At 41.5% G+C, this 13,944-nt stretch overlaps 3 protein-coding genes and 1 long non-coding RNA gene across 4 annotated transcripts; 2 read left to right on the top strand and 2 right to left on the bottom strand.

Annotated features, from left to right (window-relative positions):
* Positions 1-67: 67 nt before the first annotated feature.
* Positions 68-4,151, bottom strand: LOC148377552 (C-type mannose receptor 2-like; the record flags this gene model as incomplete). The annotated part of the gene is made up of 8 exons (XM_088368197.1): positions 3,887-4,151; positions 2,216-2,433; positions 1,466-1,578; positions 1,208-1,329; positions 1,075-1,137; positions 845-1,000; positions 682-764; positions 68-182 (listed from the first exon to the last, which is right to left on the bottom strand). Coding segments are annotated over exons 1-8 (949 nt in total), but the record flags the coding sequence as incomplete, so codon positions are not given.
* A 3,009-nt stretch (positions 4,152-7,160) lies between these two features.
* Positions 7,161-9,424, top strand: LOC148377551 (microtubule nucleation factor SSNA1-like). Its single transcript, XM_088368194.1, has 3 exons — positions 7,161-7,458; positions 8,787-8,986; positions 9,236-9,424. The coding sequence occupies exons 1-3, from the start codon at positions 7,407-7,409 to the stop codon at positions 9,326-9,328; spliced, it is 345 nt and encodes a 114-aa protein (XP_088224320.1). The 5' UTR covers positions 7,161-7,406; the 3' UTR covers positions 9,329-9,424.
* LOC148377550 (uncharacterized) lies at positions 8,844-10,433 on the bottom strand. The gene is made up of 2 exons (XR_015856632.1): positions 10,375-10,433; positions 8,844-9,581 (listed from the first exon to the last, which is right to left on the bottom strand). It is a non-coding gene; the product is annotated as an uncharacterized LOC148377550 (long non-coding RNA).
* Positions 10,331-11,864, top strand: LOC148377549 (microtubule nucleation factor SSNA1-like). The gene is made up of 3 exons (XM_088368195.1): positions 10,331-10,648; positions 11,271-11,470; positions 11,622-11,864. The coding sequence occupies exons 1-3, from the start codon at positions 10,597-10,599 to the stop codon at positions 11,712-11,714; spliced, it is 345 nt and encodes a 114-aa protein (XP_088224321.1). The 5' UTR covers positions 10,331-10,596; the 3' UTR covers positions 11,715-11,864.
* Positions 11,865-13,944: the final 2,080 nt, after the last annotated feature.

Below are 13,944 nucleotides of genomic sequence, written 5' to 3'. Positions count from 1 at the left end.
GAGAGGGGTCAAATATGAGAGAGCAATGAGAAGACAAAGGGCAAATGAGAGGTTGTGACTTTCTGACCTTTTTGACAGATGGATGGACGAAGTTCACTACATTTTTCGATCGCAACTTCTCCAGCAGTATTCAATTTTGTGCAGGCACCTGGATAACTATGAGAATGCCACGGGACATCATCCTGCGGACGACAGTGGACATGACTCGAGCGTGTTTGGTGTTGCAGTTGCTCGGATGGCTTCCCACCACCTTCCTTCAAAGTCACTTCATTGATTCAAATCTCTCAAATTAATGTTCACAAGCTCTATCTCACAATAAGAATTGTTGCCATGTTCCAACCCCCTTCCAACTTTCTGATTGGAACTTTTCAATAAAAAATGTCTCCCCGTAAAATGAATGTTGCACTTTGTTTCTACAATTCATGTCACTGTTTTTTCCTTGTAAATTACAATGGTCATCCCTCATAAATCTAAGACATTTTTTCACTTGTAACATGACTCAATACAAGTCAAAGTCAAATCTATTTGACAGGACGAACATTCTTGTCAGATTTTTCCTTCTATTTCAATCAACTCTATTCGACTAAAATGGCACTTTTTAACTCTTGCCTTCTAACATGACAGCTTCATTGGGGCAAAGTGACAACTTTTTAGACCTCCCTTGCACACATTGTCACTTACTGTAGATGATCCGTCGCGCCACTCAAATTTGCCATTGTTCTTCTTGAGTCCCAGCCAAGAATAAAGTACTCTTCTCCGGTGAGCTTGAGGAAAGCAGAACAAACACTTGTGATGAAAAACTGCGGGACGATTGCGGGCATGGTCAATTTGCCTTGGTGCTCACCAGCCAAAAACTGTCCGTCAACCTGTGAGTGCACGCTGGCCAAGAGACCTCCCTTTTCCTTGCAGAAATCTTCAGCAGCTTGCCAAGTTCCATTCCTCTCCTCAAAATGGTAACAAGAGTCCTTGTACAGGAACTCGCCAGAGTCGCAGTAGGAAGCTGAAAGCCAAAAGAAACTAATTAGGAAACCACGAGATGGCGCTGGTGTCAAAAGGAGCGTCGCTGCCACTCACTCTCCACTCGACTGTAAGTGTAACCCAAGTCTTTGTAGGAACACGGCCATCCGTCCGGGCAGTCTGCAGAAAGATGGCACGGTTGCACTTTGCTCCTTTCAGCGCCAACATCGCAACGGACGTGTGGACTTACCGTCGGGCGACCGCTTGCACATGTACGCCAACGAGGATCCGCACGAGCCATGTCTCCACTTTCCAGGCTGACTGTGTATGTGCGCACCTTGGTTGACGTACGCGCAGGATTCATTGTCGGAGCTGTTGGGAAAAGGCATGAAAACTGAGACACACATCCGACAAACAGGCCAATTTGGTGGTTTTTTTTTTCCTCGTTCACGTCCTCGGATAATGTGCATCCCACCTGACACAGGATGCAAAGATGTGATCTTCTTACCTTCCGCCTTGGTCTGAGGTCCAGTTAGCGTAGGTCGGGGTCACACCGGTGTCGGACCAGTTCAGTCTCTTTTCTCCCTCTTCGAATAAGTTACAATGGTCCTTGTCGCAGACCTGCCGAAACCAATCCCGTTGTCAATGGCGTACCAAAAGCTCGCCAGCAGTATGCTTCATCGAAAGGATTTGATATTAAATATCCCTTGAAGATTGGGGTCAAACGTTTTGTACTTGAAAAAACAAAACTCGTATGTACTTGAAAAAAGGGAAACTTAAATCTGAAAATAAACGAGCTGATCTTAAAACTAGAAAAACAAAACAACGTAGTAAAACAAAACACTTGTGTGAAAGTGTTTTTGAGTTCGCCTTGGTAATATTTTGGAATAAAGTATTTATTTTCAGGTTTCATCGCAATTCATTTTCATGATTTGAGATCTTTTTTCCAGTTGCATGTATTCAGATTCGCATTATTTTCAGGTTCAACTCTTGTTTTTTCAGATTGGGATCTTTTTTATTCAGGTTCAAATCTTTTTCAGTTGTAATCCCAAATCTGGCGTGGGGCGAGGTGCTCGCTGAGCGGGGCGTGGAATCACAAAGGACAGCTTAAGTGGAAGGCTTAATTGGAACCACTGCCCAGACAGAGACAGCGCTCTCAGGGAACGTAAGAACTAAAACAAATGGATTTTAAGGGCAAAGTTCAAAACGTTTGACCCCAGTCTACTCCATACAACAGCCGCTTGCGTTTCCGTCTCACCAGATTGGAGAGTCCGATCCAGAACGGCTTGTCGCCCATTTGCTCCTTCACAAACTTTTCCTCCTCCTCGGAGGTGATGGAGACAAGGTCGCCGCCCTCCCAGAGGCAGTCGTGACGAGCTCCCCGCCAACCGTTGGTTGTGTCTATCTTCTTGTAGCATTTGGAGCCGTGAGAATTCCATCCGTGGTCTGCGTCACATGGCGTATGACGGGTTACACCTGATGAACCATCAAAGTTGCCATGGTCATTTTTCAACTCTTGGTAAAAACCAGAATTTCAGCAAACAAGCAAGAATGCACGCCACCTAACTGTGTCACCTGCATGACTGACAATCCACCATTGACAAGACTTACAAAGGACTTGGGAATTTAGGGCTATTAGCCTGAAATAATAGCGTCACAAAAATATCAACAAGGCACATTTTTTCAGAGGATGACCAGTTTCAATATGCTGAATAATTTCAAGAACTGAACGGAGGCGATTCAGTCCAATTCTGTCGTTCTGCCACTCGGAGAAATAAGTTTTTCTTTTTTTTTAACTCAAGTTCTGCCCACACGATGGCGCTACAGGTCTAAAATCGCCACATCAAAACTTTTTTTTTTTTTCATCGACTGCCAAAAGATACATTTGCAATAAAGGAAGACGTGTTGACAAGTCACGCCTCTTGTTGTAACAAAGCGACAGAACAAAGTCCTTCTGCTCTTCCCCCCCCCCCAACACACACACACAACACACACGTTTCAAAGTATTTTCCCTTTTTTTTTTTATATATTGGAATGAGACAAACTCAATGTGTGGTTGCGAATATTAAAGCCAATAGTGGTCTCCCTATGTGACGCGCGTCAAAGTCAACGCGCGTCAAAGTCAAAGTCAAAGTCTCCTTTATTGTCAATTCCTTCGCATGTCAAGACACACAAAGAGATCGAAATTACGTTTCCCACTATCCCACGGTGACAAGACAGAGTTAGTTTTGTTTGGAGGGATGGACAAATAAAAGTGCAAGGTTAAAATCAAAGTGGATCATATGATATTCTTTTCGTTTCAGTTGGATCAATATTGCACGTCCTATTAGATATAATAGGAGATCTTTACCAAGAGAGATTTGATCACTTGTACTTATCCTTACAATGATGTACGACTTTAATGTAGAACGGACATCTTCAATACTGACTATTTGCTTATTTTCACGACAGTGCATGTGAGGAGAAAAATAGGGCGTCTGCCTTTCAAGGAAAGTGATACTCTGTATACACTGGATACAATGTCCCATTGTGTCTCGCAATCAATCAGCTTGTTAAAAATGTACAACATAAAAAGACAGTTTGCACTCACATGACTCAAGAAAAAACATTGACCCACAAGGTTTACGTGCATAAGAAAAATAGTTAAGTGACGTCAAGAACATCCACTCTAACAACTCAATTTGGGTCAAAGATTGGACCGAATTTAGGTCACAAACCAGACCGAACTGTTTTGCGCAGAACGATCCATTTTTATACAAAACTCCAAAAATGCCAAAACATCCCATAGTAAATTCACCCAGCTTCCTGAGTCGGTCCAGTTTTTAACCCAGCAGCGGATCCGCACTGCAATCCGAACCAAATGCCTCCTTCCAAAGTTATAGTAAGAGTACAACATTCGCAAGTTGGACATTTTCTTCAAAGTACTCACCGGCTGCGCCGCTGTACATCAGCCATATGACGCAAACCAGGTGGACCAGCGCCAGGCGCACGGCCAGCGGGGCCATCATGGTGACGGAAGGCCACCAGAGAGGCTATTGAACGCAGATATCACGATGTGGTGCACACACTAGGTCCGCTCAAAACAGGTAACGGCCGCCGAACGGGCGCTTGCTCCGGTGCTGCTGCTGCTGCTGCTGCTGCTCCTGCTCCTGCTGCTCGGCCCCCACCCACGTGACTCACGCGCCTTCGGAAGAGCGCGTTACCGCGGAGACGCTCTTTACGTGTGCACGTCTTTGGTTGCGGTAACGCGATATTATTTTGGCCACCTTCGCCCAAACTTTTGACACCACTTTTATTCGGGATGAGGAACAGGGGACGCAAGCAAAAAAGAGGGACAACCTCTGTGCATGGTCACTTAAACCTACGTCTCAAGCTGAAGCCAAGTAATGCGTAAAAGTAATTTTTACTCGACATTGGTCAAAGTGGATTCAGCTTATGACAACGTTGGCTGACAGAAAGAGCACACACTTTGAGTCACTGAATCAGCTGACAATTTCTGATCAATTGTGTCCGAGCAGCAATGAGCAGGGGGACATGTCACATTTTGGGCTAGGGAGCCTAATGCAGGCAAGCAGGTCTATTCCACAGAAGGAATGTCTTCTTAAAAGGCACTGGCGGTCCGAGACAGTTTTACCAAGGGGATTGTCTCCCTTTTTGTTGCATATAGTCAACAGGGTTGCAAGAAACGTGTTGAGAAGAAAAGACGTCAATTAACTGCAAAAGATTCGAGAGGAATCAAAGGTGAAGCCACCAGGAACCCGTTATCCTCTGGTGTTGTCATAGTTCAGAACTACAACCTACCTGGAGTGTCAAGAAGTACAAGGTGTTCTGTGCTCAAAGACATGGCCAAGGTAAGAAAAGATGAAACCCGACCACCACTAAACAAGAGGCACAAATTGAAACGTCAAAACTGGGCCAAGAAATATCTTAAGACAGAGTTTAAGATGAACTGATGAGATGAGAGTGACTCTTGACGGACCAGATGGATGGTCCTGCGGCTGGATCAGCGTTGGGCACAGAGCTCCGTTTTGACTCAGACGCCAGCAAGGTGGAGTCCTGGTATGGGCTAGCCGCTAGCGGGACCTTTTCGGGTCGAAGATGGACACAAACTCAACTCCCAAACCTACTGCCAGTTTTCAGAAGATACTTTCTTCATGCAGTGGTACAGGGAAAAGTCAGCATCTTTCAAGAAGACCATGATTTTTATGCAGGACAATGCTCCAGCGCATGCATCGAAGTACTCCACTGCACGGCTAGCCAATGAAGGCCTTAGAGATGAAAGAATGATGACATGGGACCCCTTCCTCACCAGACCTAAAACCTATTGAGAACTTGTGGGCCCTTTTCCAACGGGAGATTTACAGTGGGGGAAGACAGTACACCTCTCTGAATAGTGTCTGGGAGGCTGCGGTTGTTGCAACACAGAAAGTTGATTGTCAGCAGATCAAGAAACTGACAGACTCCATGAATGAAAGGCTTATGGTTATTGAAAAGAAGGGTGCCTGTATTGGTCACTGATTTTATGGGGGGGGAATTGTCAGAAATGTTTTGAGTTTTTTGATTATTATTCTCACTTAAACAGATGACAATAAACAAATGATGTGTGAACATTTTTGTTTTTCATTTAGTTGCATAATACTTCTGTACACTAATAATTCCCCAATAATTGTGCACACACAGATTTTCTTCTTAGAAAGCCAAAACCTCTGTTTTACTTTATGAGATAATCAGACTGAAGTTTATTAACATTTTGGATTGACTGCGGTCACTGTAGTCATAAGATTAATCCTGAAAAATACAACATCCTAATAATTGTGCATAAAGTGTAGGTGCTCTCGTGAATAAGTGAGTGAGTGTATGTCATCACTGACAAAGACAATTGTGCAATCACAGAGAGTGATATTCTAATTGATGACAATTCAGGATAGCTTAGGAGACCGTGGCGGCCCTTCGGCGGCGCGGCACCTTTGAATGGCCTTGAGTGAAACCAAGAGGATCACTGTGCTGGATACATTTGTTACCAGCAGCATCTTGTCGAAAATATGTCTGTAACAAATTCAGGCTCCAAGATTAGAGGTGGCAGAGAAAAGAAACCGAAAGCTAACACACACACTCACAAACAAAGCCTAACTCTCTCACACATACACGCACGCACACACACGTGCACACACACGCACATGCACACACGCACGCACACGCGCGCACACACACACGCACACACACACATATGCTGCAGTCGAGCTACACTGGGCACAAACCCGACAAAGAGCAACATGTATCTATTTGGGGACAAACGTTTGCTTAATATGTAGCTGTGGGTCTGTGAGTAAGGTTGCGTTTTCTTTTCTCTGCCTCCTCACTTGTTTCCAGCACAGTAATGCTAAGGCCAGCTTGGTTTCTTTCAAGGTCATTCAATGGCCACTGTGGAGCCAGCACCATCTCTTTGCTGTCCTGAATCTTCATCAATTTGAATTTTACTCAATGTGATTCCACCTGCCACAATGTTCTTTGTCAGTGATGACATACACTCATTCATGAGCGCACCTAAAATTTAGCCGGACTATCATTTAGGTCCTAAATGATAGTCCGGCTCACTTTTACGTGGCACATGTCAAATGGTATGCGTGTGTGCGCGCGCGCGTGTGTGCGTGAGTGCGTGAATGGGAGAAGTGTGGACACCTCGAATGGGGGAAAAAAAAATAATAAATGAAACGAATGAAATGAAAGACAAAACTTTTTGTAAAAAATGTTCACAAACAGATTCATTTTTTATATTCATTGTCCCCTTAAAGCAGTGTTTTTTAACCTGGGTTCAGTCGTACCCTAGGGGTTCGGTGGGTCGGTATCAGGGGTTCGGCAGAGCCTCCACAGCGGGGGTCCGAACACACCTGTACGTTATGTAAATTTGTGATGACGCTAAAGTCACACTGATTTTGCATTGTGTTGGTTTTGTTCTTAATTCATGCCCGGCTCATTTTGTGCACCAGTAAAAAAAATCTGTCTTGAATTTGAAAATAATAATAAGAAGAATCATTTTTACTATAGAGGAGTTCGGTGAATACGCATATGAAGCTGGTGGGGTTCGGTACCTCCAACAAGGTTACGAACCACTTTCTTAAAGTAAATACGCAAACGGCATCGTGCACAAGTCGTTACCATTCCAAGCCAATGGGTGGCGGAAATGCACTAACGCAGTTTTCAACCGCCATTAAAACATGAAGAAGAAGAGCACTCGCTCTTCATCCTGTTTGAAGACGAGTCCCGCATAATATAAATGTTGGCTGAGGAAGCCCTTTACGAAATTCGTTTCAATTTTACAAAGTTATGTATTTAGCTCGTTGCCGGTGTTACGTGAAAAACAATCATAGGTTGGACGGAACCCAGCATCGATTTCGAAGTTTACAAGTTTCCGAGAACCTTGTTAACAACGGTTGTCAGCTGACTTTAACATGGCCCAACAAGCTGCTGCTTTGCAGACCTACAACAATGAACTCGTCAAGTGTAAGTGGTTTATTGATTAGTCAATCATGATGAAGGTTCCTCCTGGCTGCCATGCATGCCCATCAGGTTGCCCATATTTCCTGGGACCTTGTCCGTAACTATTTTAGTCATGGGTCGATGAGGCGTCGTGAAGCTGTGTCACTGAGTGCTGACATCTATTGGACCCTAAAAATACTACAGGCAACCGAGTTGACAGACTCAACTGTCACTGATTTGATGACCTAATATATAAATTAATTAAGTAATTATATTTTATATTGTATTCTTTCACACATTCATTTAAATTTAAAACGTATTTTCGTTTTTTGTTAGTCAATCAATAATGTGAACATGTATCATAACATGAAAATCTAAGAACGTGTTGTGAAAGAGGATGCTTGTGCACTGGGATGTTTTTTTTTATTATTACAAATTTTAATTTAAAACAATACGTTTTTCCAATGTTTTGAAATTTAGCCTGTTGCGCTTTTTGGACACAGTTTCTCCAGCCGTTGAAATCACCCGCTCACACGGCACAGATGAGGCTGGAGTGCGGTGCAATGGGTCTTTTGATTGTCCCAGTATCTTACTTGGGGCTGCTCCATAATTATTGATAAACCGCAAAAGATCAGATATTGTTTTGGCAGATCCATCCTGACCTGCTTCCTTTAACAGAGCTTTGGCGTGCTTCCTAAACAGGCGATACTGCTGCTGTTTCGGTCACGTGACTTTCGATATGCGATACACGCACCGACACGGACTTCGCTCCATGAGCTCGACACATGCGCCGACGCATCAGTGTTGCCGGACCCATCACTAAAGATGATACTCAAACGCATACACATGAACAAGTTGATTCACATGAACTGTGAACATGTCAACGTGACCTCTATGAAACCCAAAAGCTCCAAAGCAGCGTTGACTTTTTCCATCCAAGGGCTGCATACAAAAAAGTTTAGTGCCACTTTGACAGTCCACCTTTATTCTACACAATAAAACCAACCAATATTACCAATCCTAGAATGCATTAGTTTGTATCACAATCTGTTTTATTTGACAGTAGTGCTTAAATTTAATCTGAAGAGGTTTGGTCTTCCGAATTTTACACTTGGTATTAATGTATGTTCAATAGTAGATATAAGATCTAACGTGAGACCTCTTTAGGTGCATGTATCATGTAGGTTTGAAATTTACTGTGCTGTTCAAATAGCTATAAAGTTACATTTGATTATTCAAATCCAGAATTTAATTTGGCTTCTACCAGAAGAAAAAAAGTTGCATTTCCATTGAAGCTTTCTTCTAGGCTGTCCAAACACAATACTTTTTTTTCTCTTGTTTGTCCTTCACAGGTTTTGATGACCTGTGCTCCAAACGGGAAGAGTTGAGCCTTCAGATCAAGTTGGAGGAAGACGAAAAGGAACGACTCCAGCATGAGATTAGCAGCCTCTCGGAGAAGCTGAGCAGAGTTAATGAAAGCCTGGCACAAAAAACGGCTGCACACAACACCATAGACCGCACCATCGCAGAGACTGAGGCTGCATACACTAAGGTGTTTGTCATAATTACCGTGAAACCCAAACGTTTATTTCTTGACTGTTCTTTCACACTATGCCACATAATTGCTGCTTTTGTTAATATTTTTGAGTTGTTTAGTTCATCAGCCAAATAGTTGCAGACAGCTGATGTTGAGCTCTTCAACTGCAGTAATTATGGCAACCTATCAAGCCAAGAACAAAAAAACAAACACCGGCTTTGATCTTGTTATTGTTTCATGTAACTGTCTGATTTCTTCCCACAGATCTTGGAGAGTTCGCAGTCTTTACTGAGTGTCCTAAAGCAGCAGGCAGGAAACTTCAGTAAAATTTCAGAGCAACGGCGAAAAGAGCAATGATTTGCAGAGTGGTTCATAAAAGACTGCACAAGGAACCGTTTCAGCATTTTGGATTTATTTTAGTTTTGGTACCAATAAATATCAAATTCTACTGTACCATGCATCTGATTTATTCCTGGACGTATCACGTGTTTCTTTTGTCATCATGGGTTGCGGCAAAAAAGGTACTGCGGCATTCACTTTTTGCAAAAAGGGTTCAGGTTTGATTTTTTTCTCAGCTCAACTTTCCATTAAAATTTACAAACAGCCATTCCTGAACAAACATAAAACAATTAAACATAAACCAGTTAAAACAATAAAATGTGTAGCATCTCACGCCAAGGTCTACGCAAAAGCCTCAAAAGTGAGTTTTATGGTGAGTAAGGTGATACTCCAAAGTTTTCACACAGTCCAAAATGTTATGTTCACTAATGATTTTTTTCAAGGAAATCACTGCAGTAAGATTCATGTCAAGATTTTGATGACTTCTTTTAAATAATCTTGCAAATCATTTTTCTGTTCTGATACTAAATCATTTTGTCTAAATTAGGTAATATATCTCCCTTATTGCACCATTATTATTTTTTTTTGTTCTGAAGACCATAACTCAAATGTTGAAGCACATGCATACCTCGAGAACCCAAGATGTTTTTTTCTGTCACATTCGAAACACCGCCAGTCTAACAATAATTGTGAGTTATTATTTTTTTATTAGGCCTCAAATGCTGCGACATATGTGAGTACATATGTACATTTGTGAGTTACCCATGTAGTAACTCACAAAAGATACAATTCAGGCTAGTCTTGCTAAAAGTTTTCAACAAATTTTTAACATGAATTTCTACAACCATGTGATTGTAGTGGTGCTGTGTGAAAATTATTGAAAAACGGTGATTTTGTAATTGCACAATAGCATCACGTGATGTCAAGGAGCAACTTTGGCATCAACTAGCTCATTTAAAATGACCAAGTCCCTCCCTCCCTCCCTCCCTCCATCCTGATCAGTGCACCACCGTGCCCCCTTTATCGGAAAGTTTTGTATAATGATCATACTGTTAAATAAATACCTTTGTTGGGGGTGACTTTTTCCATACAGCTCCTTTTGTGTCGGAATATTTACAGTCGCTGAGTCTGTAAGATCATACCCGCTCAACAAGCCGCCCTTTGCGTAATTTTTGAAACGTGACATCAAAAAGAGCTATATTAATTACGTCATCGTAACGAAATGGCATGCATGACCCATGTTTTGTTTACACGCGGTTGAAGCGATGTGAGAGAGGAGCTCCGCCATGAGCCAACAAGCTGCCGCTTTGCAGAATTACAATAATGAGCTCGTCAATTGTAAGTGATCATACTCTGTTCTCTCAGCAGCGTCTCTTACTGCTTTTTGAAGTAGATGTCTTTAGAGACAGCAATGCTCGGTTTTCACACTAAACTTTGTGTAAATTAAATTTGGGTGTCAGTGGAGTAATAGGTAAAGTGGAACATTTGCACGTCCAAAACCTTAGCCCTTTAAGCTTTTCACTTTTGAAAGGGACACGTCTTCCGGTTGGATATAATTAAGGGAGCAGTTGAGTTAAAAAAAAAAAATCTAACTGATCTTTTTGTGAAATCTTTGTGTGGTGATGTGTTGTAAGTTTCCCCCCTTGTCAGTAATCAGAGGTCTAGTCAGTCACACAACAGATTCAAACCTAGAACTTTGGGCTGTGAGACAGTTATTTAATCATTTAACACCATTTCATCCCCCAAAATTATTTGACACTTTTTCATATGCTGCGGTTATTTTCAGTTAGTTAGGGAGTGTGCAAAGCAATAAAAAAAACTTTTACAAAACAACCTGTTTTGAATTTCTTTTGTGCTCACTAACTTTTCACAATGCCTCCCCCAGCATCGTACAGGTTAAATAAAATCAGCAGAAGGGCACCCAGGTGCAGTAGAGCTAATGTTTTCTTCCACCCTTCAGGTATTGAGGACCTCTGCTCCAAGCGGGAAGAGTTGAACCGTCAGATCAAGCTGGAGGAAGAGGAGAAGGAACGACTGCAACATGACATCCGTGTCTTCTCTGGTAAGCTGAGTAAGGTCAATGAAAGCCTCGCACAAAGAATGGCTGCACGTGCCACTTTCGACCGGACCATTGCAGAGACTGAGGCTGCGTACACCAAGGTAAGTGTCAGGCCTACCCTGTCAATGCTGTCCACCTCTCAATTGCCCTCACTAATTAGGCAAAATCAACTAACACGCCACTGCCACTATTATTCAAGTAGAATTTGATCTACTGTATATTTCATGTAATTTGCTGCTCTTCTCCCAAAAGATCTTAGAGAGCTCTCAATCTCTGTTGAGTGTCCTGAAGCATGAAGCCGGAAACCTTGGGAAAGCGTCAGAGCCTCGCAAGAAAGAACACTAATGCAGAGGAAGTGGATTTTAAAAGACTGAACTTCAAAAGAAATGGTCATATTGTATTTTTTGTAAAACAGGTATGTTGCGATTGTTTCTTTTGAAGCTATGCACACAGCACTCTGAATGTGATGGACAATAAAAGCGCTATTTGCAACAATGTCATGAGATCCCATAGATGCTCAACATTCTATTTATTTTCTATTTCTTTTATTGATTTTATTCAATCATGATCAGGTTTCTTTGACAAAATCAGAGAGACTTTTATTTAAAAAATCTGTTCATTGTTGTGGTGGCACAGTGGCACACTGGTTAACACGTCCACTTGGCTTCAGCATGCCGGCAATACCTTGTGTGGACAAGTGGAAGGGAAAATGGATGTTTTGTTGTTGCAATTCTTTTTTTTTTCTTCAGTTCAAATTTACTAACTATGAAGATCATCATCATCGTTACTATATTTTGTACGTGTTATTATTATTATTATTATTATTATTATTATTATTAAAAAATAATAATGATAACAATAATGTCATCATGTAATACTTTTTGTATGTGTATCGATTGTAAAGCATGTTTTAGTGACATGTTTTTATAGAAAGTACAACTGTATAAATTGTAGGAAATGTATCTGAATGCATAAAGAAAATTAGTCAAAATCTGAAATAGAACAGAGTGTTCACGTAAAACTGCCTGAAATGAAAAAAATGAATCTTTATATTGTCATGTTTGTGTGTATATTGGACAGACCTTTACGAGCTCTGGCGTTGATTATCCTGAATGCTCACTTTTAATCGATCACATGAAGTATGCATGCTTGTGTTCCTCTAACAGTACTGTAAGGATTTTCATATATGTTTATCAAATGACATTTGTACATCAACAAACAAATACATTGTCTTTTAATGTTAACAAACAATATTTTCTTCATGCTCTCGCTACTGATTGCTCCTCATTTGATATTTTATCTTTAATTGTATCAGTTGCATTCCAGTTGTCATGGATACCACATCATGCATGATGTGCCCAAGCAGAGCTCTACTAAGCCACATCGCAAGTGTGTGCAGGCACATGTGACAAACGTGTTTGACCGAATTCCCCTTTGAATGTGTGCCTCTGTGTTCCTCTGTGTGCTGATCCCAAGCCATGGTTAAAATATGACTGACCTGTTGCCGTGGAGACATGAAAACTGTTGACACTGTTCTATTTTAATATAGAAAGAATTATGCCATTGTTTATGTCACCTTGTAGTGCATACTCATTTAATATTCACATAAAGTCTAATATTTTTACACATGTTCCTGTTTTATAGTGTAAGAAGGGTCTCCTGCACCTGGTCTGATCACCTATCAATTACAGGGCACATACAGACACATAATGCCATGAAAAAGCATTTGCCCTCTTTCAAATTCTTTTTTCCGGCATAATTTCATCATATAGTTGGATTTTTTTTTTTTTTTTGTGGGGGTGGAACAACGGAAATGTATTTCAGGTCATTTTAATGTAAAGTATTAATTTGAAAATTGAATAAATTCAAGTTGCAATACCACTCATATTCATTTGTTAATCTTTTGATGTGATTGAAGACTTGATCCAATTTGTAAAATACTTTTATTAAACAAGGGTGCATAAAAACAAATGTGAAAAACAACAAAACGCGAGGATGTGCAGAAGGTTAGACAGATCGACAAAAGGATAGCGTAAGGCGTTACCACAAGACAAACAATTCAAAGAGTCACATGTACTTACGGTGGCAAGAAGAAGAAGAAGAAGAAGAAGAAGAAACAAAATCCATAAGCGCACAGAACATACAAAAGTCATCACTCAGTACATGAGAGAAGTGAGTTCAAAAACAACAATGCACATAGAAAAGAGCAATGCAAACATTCTGCACCAGCACATTGCTGAAACTGCCCTCAAGGAGCTGCTGATTGGAAAAAGGTGCCTGGTGTGTAGGCCAGGCAATTCCCATGCCCGCCTCGCTCAGACACTCCCACCACATTTACCCAGTTCGAAATGCCCACAAATCCAAGATGGAGACGATGTGGAACCCGGTACCTTTGCCCACTTCCAGCCCATATAAGACCATGTGGGCTAACATGTACAGGTGTGCCCCTAGTGGAACTCGGGAGCGAAACCAGATGAAACCCATCCTTCCTTTGGTACCCAGGAAACACTCCTTCACCACACTTGGGGCACAACTGGACATAAAGAATTGAGGGTTAGATGAAATCACAGCTCTA

This window comes from Syngnathus floridae, unplaced genomic scaffold (genome assembly GCF_059516105.1).
Source record: "Syngnathus floridae isolate MCC-2025c unplaced genomic scaffold, RoL_Sflo_1.0 HiC_scaffold_129, whole genome shotgun sequence".
Lineage (NCBI taxonomy): Eukaryota > Metazoa > Chordata > Actinopteri > Syngnathiformes > Syngnathidae > Syngnathus > Syngnathus floridae.
The sequence above is the reverse complement of the archived record's forward strand: the minus strand, read 5'-3'. Positions and strand labels throughout refer to the sequence as shown.

Bases quoted from the DNA above. Each gene is read 5' to 3' on its own strand.
- LOC148377551 (XM_088368194.1), top strand. From the start codon at position 7,407: ATGGCCCAACAAGCTGCTGCTTTGCAGACCTACAACAATGAACTCGTC. The intron at 7,459-8,786 runs GTAAGTGGTTTA...TGTCCTTCACAG, and splicing joins CAACAATGAACTCGTCAAGT to GTTTTGATGACCTGTGCTCC. The intron at 8,987-9,235 runs GTGTTTGTCATA...TTCTTCCCACAG, and splicing joins CTGAGGCTGCATACACTAAG to ATCTTGGAGAGTTCGCAGTC.
- LOC148377549 (XM_088368195.1), top strand. From the start codon at position 10,597: ATGAGCCAACAAGCTGCCGCTTTGCAGAATTACAATAATGAGCTCGTC. The intron at 10,649-11,270 runs GTAAGTGATCAT...TCCACCCTTCAG, and splicing joins CAATAATGAGCTCGTCAATT to GTATTGAGGACCTCTGCTCC. The intron at 11,471-11,621 runs GTAAGTGTCAGG...TTCTCCCAAAAG, and splicing joins CTGAGGCTGCGTACACCAAG to ATCTTAGAGAGCTCTCAATC.